Source organism: Sinocyclocheilus anshuiensis, unplaced genomic scaffold (assembly GCF_001515605.1).
Source record: "Sinocyclocheilus anshuiensis isolate Anshui unplaced genomic scaffold, SAMN03320099.WGS_v1.1 scaffold3087, whole genome shotgun sequence".
Taxonomy (NCBI): domain Eukaryota; kingdom Metazoa; phylum Chordata; class Actinopteri; order Cypriniformes; family Cyprinidae; genus Sinocyclocheilus; species Sinocyclocheilus anshuiensis.
Window position 1 is genome coordinate 34,485 of NW_015544122.1, and position 11,483 is coordinate 45,967.

The 11,483-nt window shown below is 37.6% G+C and overlaps 1 protein-coding gene across 14 annotated transcripts in view; it reads left to right on the plus strand.

Moving 5' to 3' along the window:
- Window positions 1-11,483, plus strand: part of LOC107694826 (nuclear factor 1 X-type-like) — a 98,612-nt gene that overhangs the window by 31,800 nt on the left and 55,329 nt on the right. For 13 of the 14 annotated variants that reach the window (XM_016494521.1, XM_016494515.1, XM_016494510.1 and 10 more), the window contains one exon: window positions 6,614-7,145. In XM_016494521.1, coding sequence (XP_016350007.1) covers window positions 6,614-7,145 — 532 coding nt within the window. Of the gene's footprint in view, window positions 1-5,872; window positions 6,012-6,613; window positions 7,146-11,483 lie in introns of those variants that run through there. The other variant, XM_016494514.1, reaches the window with a different exon arrangement.

Below are 11,483 nucleotides of genomic sequence, written 5' to 3' on the forward strand. Positions count from 1 at the left end.
TCTCTCTCTCTCTCTCTCTCTCTCTCTCTCTCTCTCTCTCTCTCTCTCACACTCACACACACACAGACAGAGGGGAGAGTGCAGTGCTCCCACAGTAGGCAGTATCAATATTTAGTGTGGTTGGACAGTCGGAGCGGTTGTATTTAGTCGCTGCGTAAGCGGCTCAATGCTGTGGTGTCACGCCGTGCTAGTCTCGGCATTTTTTCCAGTTTACACTTCATCAGTCTGCTGAATGATCTCAGCCATCCAGTCCAGTTCTCTGATCTACAGACACATGTTCCCGCGGACGGAAACACCCTCATTCATATGATGAACGTTTCTACTTTCGTGACGGTATTTAACAGGCGTCTCTAAATAGAAATCAGAGTGTTGTTCTTACAGCTATATGCTCATGTAGCTAATAGACAGACCGACACCTGAACAAACGGTAATAGGCTACTGTGAAATTATGGTATCCAAATCACGTCTAAATATTTATATTCATAATAATATCAAATTTAGTGTGTGGTAGCTATTGAATAACTTTCAGGGGATAGACTAACGTTAGTTTGAAGGAAATATGTTGTGATTCGCCTTGTGCTGGTTGTCTTTTGGCGCTCGTGGTCAAATGTCAACTAACTTTTTTTTAAAGAAAAACACAATTTCTTTGTGATATGTAATTCTATAATAAAGCAATAAATAATGAAAGTTGTTAGAATTCTGACGCAAAAAGCTCAAGAAGCATACTGTTGCTATGGTTACTCTCTCAGTAGAACGCGATTTCTGTGAGAACCTGTTTGCCGGCAGGTCAAACACTATTTGAGTAGGCCTAGCCTGTATGTGGTAGGCTAACTGAAAAATTACAAAAACTTAAAATATCTACTATTTGTGAAATCTGTAGCCTAAAAAAATGTATTTGTACGACTGCCAAAATTTTGTTGCGACATCCTTTGGGTCGGTCTGCTATAGTGTGGCAATCTGAGAAACCGCAAACGGTGCCTCAGGTGTATTTCTTTCTTTCTTTCTTTACAAAATCTCAACAGCTTTTCTGTGTGAATTGGGAATATTTACCGTGGAGCTGAAATCACATAAATTACACCCAGATGCATCTTGGAAACGCGTCTGTTTATAAAACTGAATTAATTCCACATAAAGCACCGCCGCGCTCCGTCTCTGATTTGTAAGTAAAATTTATTTAAATTTATTTGATCCTCAGGTTACATGCTTTGGTTAAAAATCTTAGCTTGTTTGCTTGGTCTCTACGTGCATAGACATATGCGTGAATCGCGTGATGAAATATTTTCCTATTTTACAGCTACAGCACTATATTTATGCATGTTATTTAGTCTATATGAGAGACAAATTATCACTAGCAGACCGACCTATTCAAGTCATCTGTCACAGTTTATATCGTAGATTAATGACATGATTTTTGTTTTAAAACATAGCCTATGTTTGAATTGGTTGTCGGGTTTATAGAAGATTTTGAAAGATTGTTATTTAAACATGAAATAATAGTAATAGCCTATATTCTACAAAGATATTATTCGAAGAAATATTAAAAAATGACGGTGTAAAAAAGCCCTCAGTGTCAAACCGATTTGGCAGCGCGCATTAAAGAAATTGCTTCATAAATTCGGTTTATAGCTAGATAAAATATGGAAGGATGCGCAAGGGCCACGTAAATATTGTTTTTTTTTTATATTTTACTAGCGTATTTTGATTTTTCAGTTATTAAATGTCCCAAAATGGTAGCCTAGGCTATTCGGCTGGTTCCCAGTACCTGGAAATATTTATTTGATGATATATTCGATTTCGTTTTTTCCATTTTTGTACTTTAGAACTAGAAAAAAATAAAATATTATTCAGGAAATGTGCAAATTATGGTGATGTTCTGTAGTGATCTATATGAATAGATTTGGCCTATTCATATGAAGAAATGCTCTTTTTTTTTCGCCTGTTGTGAATCTATTTTCATACAAGTTTCATTATATTTTGTGGGAAATATTTCTTGCAAAAATTCCCTAGCTCATGTCAGATTTCTCGGCTCTCTCGCATCAGCCGCGCGAGTGTCTGCTTCACTCCTTCCGCAGCCTTTTTTTCTGTCTCGCGCCAAGGAGCTCGAGCTCCCGCCAACGCGATTAAAAAAAAAACCGTTAGAGGTTTACAGGTCCGTCATTTTAGGCGATTAAGAATATCATATAGGTTATTGTTTCTAAAAAAGTAAAGAAAAGAAAGCAATGGAAAAGACTAAAACACAATCATCTTAAAAGAATAGAGGCCAGAGGTATGGTATCTTTTTTATATACACTGTTTACAAGGAACCGAATTTATTGTCACCGAATTTGTTTCGTTACCTTACGTTTCGGTGTTACGTAAAATAAAAAAGGTTACTTTTGAGTAACAATTAAGACTGTTTTCCTGTGTTGTTCAGTGAGGTGGGTCAAACATTTCTTGGCACTGGCTAGAATAAAGGGCAACCATACAAACTAAAATCTTTAAAAATGTCAGATATTACTGTAGCTAATGTTAGACATTTGATGAGCCCCCACAAAAAAACAAAACAAAAAAAGACCAGAGTGGAAATTTGATAAAATTCATAAATGTTAGGCTATAGGACACTTAACTTTGGTGGGATTCTATGTAATATAGAGTAATAGGACATTTCAGCACGGATTCTGGATATAGTCTGAGTGTGCGCGCTGCCGAATTTTCTTTTCACAATCTCAGCCTTTTTCTCTCTTTTTCTGGAAGAAGTAGGCCTTGCTATAGCTACAGACAAAAACACACAAGCAGCACGCAGCAGAGTGAGACAGCCTTTCGTAGAAATCTCGCTTTTTTTGTCTGTCTCTCTTTCTCAAACTTTTTTTTAAACTTCCTCTAGCGCTCTCCTTTTTTCTTGCGTAAAACAAATGTCGCTGACTGCTTAGAGAGGAGATAAGATAGGCTGTGGTATAAAAGAGTTTCAATAAGGGCATTCGGCAGTGAAAAAATCCAGCAAGTTTACTGGGGAACATGCGCAAACGCTGTTTTATAGGCCGTTTATGCTTGCATACTAATTTATTCTCATGATAACAACACAAAGTTCATGCTGTCATAAAGTTTGCTTCATCCAAAATTATGTCAGATTTGCTGCAATCATTCAACCAATAATTCAAGCAAGAACAATTAATTTGTTACTGACACTTTTTCCCCTCAGGTCAGACACTTCCAAACTCTTTGTTTGCAGACATGGAAATTACTTCATGTAAATAAATGTATCAGACACAAAATCCATGTAGTCTGTCAAACCAAATTAGATATGAACTGTAGCAACATAGGCAAAAACGAAATACCAAGACACCTTGATCTGTACAAAGTCAACTGATATGAATTGTGAAGAACTTTCCTTTCATTTGGATTGGAATTATGCAAAGTGAATTGCAAGCCAATGGAACATTTAAAAACAAAATGACACACCAACCTGACCGTCGGCTTTGTTTGTTAGGAAACGCTGCATTTACATAGCAGGCGCCTACTGGCAACAGCATAGTCTGCAGTGAGTTGCTTTGAGAATGAGGCTGCTTCACCCGGTGGTCTCAGATGGGCCTGCTGGTTGCCCTTAGGTGTCGCGTAGCCCTGAGAGAGTGGCATATGTTGCGTAAACTCATTGTAGGGATTAAACCAGATTAAATCACTTGATACGAATCTGCTCAAGCTAGCGATTCCCTGGCTCTGTTTATGGATCATAACAGATCATTGCGAACAGGGATTGACTGAATTCCGTTAATATGTTGTATATAGTTTGGAGCAGGATTTAATCATTGAATGTTTTGTGTGCTACGGCTCAGGGCCAGTGTGAGAGAGTTTCAGGCCAGTTCGTGAAACTGTGACCAATGCTGTGTTGTCATTACATCTAGTGTTCGTTGATAATGTAGCCTACATGTGCCTTTGCAAACTAAAACATTTGGCTTTCAGTGATGTGTTGAATATTGTTATTGCAAATCTTGCTGATTTAAATATATGAACATGGTAGCTGGCTAACTTATGTGAGGACTTTGAAATTGCGAGATTGATTTGCACTAGTCTTGGATGCATCAGTTAGAATGGGTTCAAAAGAGTAAATCACAGTATGTCACTGTTTTCCTGTAAAAGGGTGTTTATAAAATTCAATCCATCATGTTTCATTATTAATTTCATTATAGCAGTATAATTCTATTATTGCAAATTAATCTATTATTTTTATTATTATAATTTTTTGTAAAGAATACTTAATATTTTATAAATATAAAAATATAAATATTTTTACATTTTTTGAGGTTGGGCTATTATTTGGCATTTATATTAATTTTTGGTGAACAATACTTAATGATAAATGAAAACTATAAATATATTTCTTTAATAAAATGTAACATTTTTGGTTACTTACTGTTGAAAATACTGGCAAGACAAGTAAAAGTTAATAGTTGTAAGTTAATTGTTGAATCCTGCTATAGAGTTGCTGTTTTATAAAAAGCATTATAAGGAGAATAGGGATTTTAGTTTGTTTTTTAAAGGAAACAACTATTAATACACTTTCTTATAGAAGCATTTTAATGTGAAATACTTTTTTGTTGTTCTTAAAAAAAAAAAAACCCTAACAAATGTTTTTATTGTGTCCAAACGTTCATATCTGACGTGGTCACATTCTCAGATAAAGTTCAGAGAGAGAATGTTGTTCTGCTGTGGACCATGTCTCTGTCTTTGCTCTTTGTTTGTGTGCCGAATCTAAAGGCAGCTGCTGGTCTGTAGCGTCTGCTGGGAGTTCTGGCCCACGTGTTCACGCGCCGCTCGATGGAGGGAGGGGACGGGGCAAACGGGGACACTGCTGTTTGCTCATGCGATGGAAGTGATGGCAAGTGTATTGGTGAAAATGGCAAAAGTGCGTGTGTATATGAGCTCGGTTCTTGAAGACAAGAGGAGGAAAATGGAGGTAAATTGGGGTGGGAATGGAATACGGGCAGCGCCGCTGATTGGCGCATGTAAAATTAATGTGCTCTGGACTTTGCAGTTGCACAAGATAGGAACTTGTTAATTTGGCAAAGTAAGGAGCCAACCTACTGACTGAACCCTACACTATCTCCCCCCGCGCTCTCTCGCGCCATCTCTTTCACTCTCCCTCCCATTCAGCCCTTCAAGCGTGCGTATTGGCTGAGCGATCGGGCACCCGGTGCCAAATAGGTGGGCTCAGCTTCGCGCTGGCACACTCTGAGGCAATGGCTAGGAAAAGAGCATGGAAAGGAAGAGAGAGATAGAGTTGGAGAGGAAAAAGGGGAAAAAAGGAAGCTTCTATCGGGTTTGCCAGCGGTCGTACGCGCTCTTCCAACATTGATTTGGTTCTCTCGGTTTTTTTTTTTTTGCGCTCACCATTCACTCCTCTCTACCCCCTCTCTGTCTCTCTCTCTTTCTCTCTGTCTATCTCCCATTCTCTGTCTATCTATCGCTCTCTGTGAGTCGAATGCAGAGCACGCATATCTGAACAAACACCACTTACTGCTTTGCCAAACGTTTTTTTTCCTCTTTGTTGCGGTATTTGTGTATTTGTGTACGTTTTTTTCTCTAACAGTGAGTACAATACTTTTAGATTACGAGCGATTACATTGTCCGCTTTCTTGTGTTCATATGTAATATTTAATTTTTGGTTTTGGTGGCTGGCAAAATCCCCCTTATTTTTTTTGGCTAACTTTTTTCCCCCTCTCATTTCCCCCTGTCTGTTTTGTGTATTAAATATTCCTCTCGTGCATTTCTTGTTTTTGTACCTCCAGAGCTGTCACTGTTTGGCTCCTCCAAGATTTTCTGAATTTTTTTCATCTTCGACTGGACATTTTTACAAAATTGTAACTTTCTTTTTTTTTTCTTCAGTTTTTTTTACCTTTTGCAACAACATAAAAAAAACTCTAATATTGTGCTCTAATAATTGGGGCATGTAGTGTCGAGTTAAGTGCGGAGAAGACATTTCACTTGTTTTTCCACTCCATTTCGGCCAGCAGGGTTTATGATGAAAGTGCAGAATGGTAACTACAGACATTTTTAGTTGTTTTGCTGCATGGCTTGTGCGTTTTGTCTGTGGCGTGCTGCTTCTGTGTCTGTGCCGTGTGGCGATGTAGTTTGGATCAGGATGTGCGGTAGCAGGGGTTGGTTGTGCGGTTTGGCACAAGCGACAGTGAGCAGCTGTTGCGGACTCTTTACGTCTGTCCCTCAAAAACATCATTGTCTGTTTTGAACTGAGAAAGGATCTTTTGAAATGCAAAAATGTCTTTGTAAAAGAATGCAGAAGAAAAAAGTGAGGTTACTTATAATTTAGTATGTTTTTGTTTTTTTTCTTAATAGCATGTCGGTAGTTTTATTATATATTTTGGATAGGAATTCTTGTTCTAAATTCTAAATTAGCATAACATTGTCTGTATTTACGCGATGCTTATAACGAATGTTTGTGTATGTGTGTGTGTGTGTGTGTGTGTGTTTGTCATCCTGACAAACAAGCACTCACATGTTTCCCGTACCTTCCTTCACAAAGCGCCGCCGAATAATGCTCCGAGATTATAACGTCTTCTCCCCTTCCCTCCTCTCCTCTCCCCTGCTTCCCGTCTCTCCCTCCATCTCTCCATCCCTCCAGGATGAATTCCATCCCTTCATCGAGGCTCTCCTCCCGCACGTGCGGGCGTTCTCCTACACCTGGTTCAACCTGCAGGCCCGCAAGCGCAAGTACTTCAAAAAGCACGAGAAGCGCATGTCCAAGGACGAGGAGCGCGCCGTCAAAGATGAACTCCTGGGCGAGAAGCCCGAGATCAAGCAGAAGTGGGCGTCGCGGCTGCTGGCCAAATTGCGCAAGGACATCCGGCCGGAGTTCCGTGAAGACTTCGTGCTCACCATCACGGGGAAGAAGCCGCCTTGCTGCGTGTTGTCCAACCCCGACCAGAAAGGCAAGATCCGCCGCATCGACTGCCTGCGGCAGGCCGACAAGGTCTGGCGCCTAGACCTGGTGATGGTGATCCTGTTCAAGGGGAGCCCACTGGAGAGCACGGACGGAGAGAGACTGGTCAAGTCCCCGCAGTGCTCGAACCACACCCTGTGCGTGCAGCCGCACCACATTGGAGTGTCCGTCAAGGAGCTGGACCTGTACCTGGCCTACTTCATCCACATGCCAGGTCAGTGGGTTACGCTCTCTTTCTCTGGCCTTACGGCTACTGATACTTGAATGTGTTCATTTAAGAGGGGTCAGAATTCAGGGTAAGATGACACCCACATAATCACCATCACATCCAGCACACTTATAAACACTTGCTTTGAGTGTCTGTGTTCTGCAGCCAGAGACGAAATTACACTTCAAACAGGGTTCCCACGGTCATGGAAAAATCTAGGAATTTGAAAGTTGTGATTTGTAGGCATGAAAAAAATTACAGTAATTTTAAAAAGCATGCAAATGTATGTATTTAATATATAATCTGTTTGGCTATGCTCTATATGGAAGAAATCCTGTGTTGAACTGCATTCAGATCTCAGGGTGATTTTGTGCTTTGTGGAAACATTTGTACACTAATAAGAGTGTAATTTTTTAAGTAAAATTTAATCATTTTTAAAGTGGTGATTTATAGGCACAAAAAAAGTCTTAACAATTTAGAGTAATTCATGTAAATGTATGTATTTAATTTATAATCTCTCTGGTTATGCCCTTTATAGAATAAATCATGTCCAGCTGCATTCAAATCCGAATGATTTTGTGCCTTATGGAGACATTTGTACACTAAAACATTGTTTAAATCGATTAATTCTACAGATTAATACCTGCCATGTAAACGTAAATCCTTCCCAGAAATTTACAAATACAAATTAAATGGAAACCCTGCTGAAATGTGAATAACTCATATTTCTGCCATTTTTATACTTTTTGTGATGTTTTATTGTTTATAATAGGATGCTTTGTTTTGTTGTGTGACAGTGTTTAATATAAATAGTATGTTGATTGTATTCACAAGAAAACACAAGACGGGTGGCCTTTTCAATTCTTCAGTGCCATCTTGTTTTCTCATTGGCAGTGTGTTTTAGAGTCGTATCCTTTTGGAGTGAGTATATGTGTGTGTGAACTCGTGGATAAGTTACTAGGACGGTCTCATACGCTCACTGCCAAACACTGTTTCTGACACGGCTAACACTCTCTCTGATGCACACAAGATCTGACTGGCCAAACACACTCAGGCCAACTGATCCATAATCCTGTGATTACAAATCTGAAATTGCTTTCTTGCTTTCTTTGTTTTTTGCTGTTGTTGCTAATTCATTTTCATTTTATAGTACTGCAAACAAACCACAATTATGGAAAAATTGCATATTTTTTCCATGGCATAATAGTTAAAACCATTTATTAAAAGAGCCGTTAACAAACTATAAGCAGCTGAATTTTAAACCAGCTGAACAGTTTCCTGTCTGTCTTTCAGTCTCTTGGTCAGCGCACGCACTGGTTCACTCTGTGCCCAGCAGGGTTGGCCATTGCGCTGCCCGCTCAGAATGTTTGCTGCTGTGCTGCGGTCTTATCTTATCAGGCTAATTCCAGTGTGCACTGCTGCTTTTATCAGGCTCCAAATAGCCTCACCGGAGACTGGCACCCTGCAGGGCAGCTGCGCACAATCCCCAGGCCCTTGGCATCCTGTGCCAGAGCTCAGGGGGCCTTTCTCAACCCCAGACGCACCCAGTCCCCATGTGCTGCTCTGGTTGAGGGCGTTCAGTATTTTTTTTTTAGCTGTTATTTTATTCTTGATTTCAGTTGTGCATTCCTAACTAACACCACAATTATCCTAATTTGAAATAGACTGACAGTTCAAATCAGGTATTTGTTGTGTGTGCCAAAAAATATCTCTGCATTCTTTGTCTTGAATGCAGTGGCTCAGCTGTTTATTTAATTTATTGGTTTGCCTTATGTTTATTTTGTCCTTGTGATTGTTTATTCGCACAAACTCTGTTTATCACTATTAAATGTGGCCTTCGTTGTCACACTCTCAAATAGAATATTCCTCTTTTGTGTCCATAAGAAAGCAAGAGAGAACAAGAAAAAGGACGGCTATGGGTGTGCTACAGTAATTGCTCTAGTTGGCACTATTGCAACGCCATTGGTGCGGGAAGATGTGTGTGTGTGTGTGTGTGTGTGTGTGTGTGTGTATGAGCTCAGGGCACTCATTTTCAGCTCTCTTTCTTGCCGTTTTAAAACACAGAAACATAACCGTTCACTTAAAAAAAAAAAGTGTACTTCACTAACCTAAACCAATTTTTTCTTGTTAATGCAGTAATAGGTAGCTGGAGAGTTTGGCTTTTTTTCTTATTAAATGCTTTCCATTTTAAATGCCTAAAAACCGGATTGCCAGAGTTTGAACTGAAGCCTGAATCTTAAACCACTATCCTGTGCTTAACAGGGTTTTGGGATTTGACTCGAAAATGTTCCATATTTTGCTAAATTTAGACTTATTTTTCTGTCTTAAAATGAAATGTGAAATTAATCGTTTCTTTATACAAGACTCTAAGTAGTAATCCAGGTGTATTGAAGGTCAATGCGTGTTAAATGTGTTTCCATTAAGAATGGTGATTATGGGGAAAGTCGTCCTAATAGAGGGATGTGGCTTTTGGGTAAAGAGAATATTAATTTTATATCCAGGGCTGTATTGATAGTGCTGCTATTATATCATTATTATGAGAACATAATATAAACTTTTCCCTACTTTAACACTCCAAACAGGAAATTGAATATTTAGCCATTGAAGAGGTGTGAAAAATGTACTTTCTGCCATTTTATGTTTAACTGCAGCTTTTAGAAATAAAAATGCCTGTTAAATTTAGAAGAAAAATCTTAATAAAACATCTGTGCATGCTAGTGCATAAATTATTGATTCTACTATATATTGTAATTTTTATTTATTTTATAACTTATTACACATCAGATTATTAGTAATAAATGAATGTATTGTTTTTTTTGTAAATGATGTTTTATTTTAGTAATTACTACTATATTTTCTAATTGTTTAATTTATTATTATGAAAAAAAAAAAATCCTTTTTTGCTTGGACTTTAAGGCTTGACCCGTTTCTGAAATGAGTACATGCAGTAGTGATTTCTCTCTGTCTGGATGTGGCATTGTGGGAGTGTTTTGTTTGGAAATGAAATGTTTGGAATAGCTGTTAAACAGATTATTTCAGCAGTCGTCATTCACTTCGAGCCAGTGTACATAAGTGTACAGTGTACAAAATCTCTTTTTCTTTCATCACTCTTCTTCGAAGTGCCTCCTCTCTCCTTCTTTGTCTCCGTCACTCATCCTGTCTTCCTGGCTCCTTCTGAAAGTCTGATAGACTGTTGAAATGGAAGGAAAATCCACCTCCTTAGGTCATAGTTAATTTTTTTTGTAGAGAATCTCCTCTCATTATTTTCCGTAATCCTACATTTGTCCTATATGTAGGACTGTGCACTTCTCTGACTCACCTGGGCTTTGGGTTTATTGCTTAAATATACCACCGCAGCGCTGTTAAGCTTCTGGCATTTTTTCACTATTTTTGTGATCTTTAAGTCTTCGTTTTTGATTTATTCCAATGGATTTGTTCAAGAAAGATGTGAAGTATAACTGTAGATCTGCATGTTACTCTGGGTTTTACTTTCTCAGCATTTCTCAGCTCCCCACAGACATTTATGGGCTTTTTAAGAGCACAAAGGAAGGACTGTAAAAGTGAAACATGTTAACACAAACATACCAGTATCAGCTCTTGAACTCGCATGAGGGACAGACAGAGAAGGAAATGTAAAAACCTGAAACTGAGGTGAAAAACAGGTGAACGTTTTCTCTTCTCAGTAGCTGCTCTTTCTGTAGTTTTTTTTTTGTGTCTAATATGAAATCTGTGTCTACATTGTGCTATTTACAATTTATCTGAGATGATTTTGCTTATGATATATTATTTAATCAACATTCTGAATATCAATCCTTTCATATCCCTCTATTATTAGATAATTTCGGATCTATAATAAAGATTGTTTTTTAACGGCATTTTAAAATGTATTATTTTGGTACGTTCCATTAATTTCTATGAATCATTTCAAATTTGTAGTTATTTATTTATTTATGCAGTCCTTGCATGAATTTTTCATTCATTAAAATGTTTTAATACAAATGTAAAAAGGTAAATGCTGTTTAACACGTTGAATCATTGTTTTGCATAATACATATAAATGTTTTTCTTGTTAATTCTTATGAATTTAGTGAAAAATCAGTGTTAAAACATGCATTGATTTATTTTTTTACTTTTATTTATTATTTTGTTATTTACTGTTATAATGTTATTATTTATAATGTTACAATTTATTTTCTTATTTTAATTACACATTTTCAAAATATTTAGAATATAATTTTTCAGATCAAATTTTATATATAATATATTATTCAAAATGTTTTGAAAATGTGTAAGAGTGTGTGTGTGTGTATATATATATATATATATATATATATATATATATAT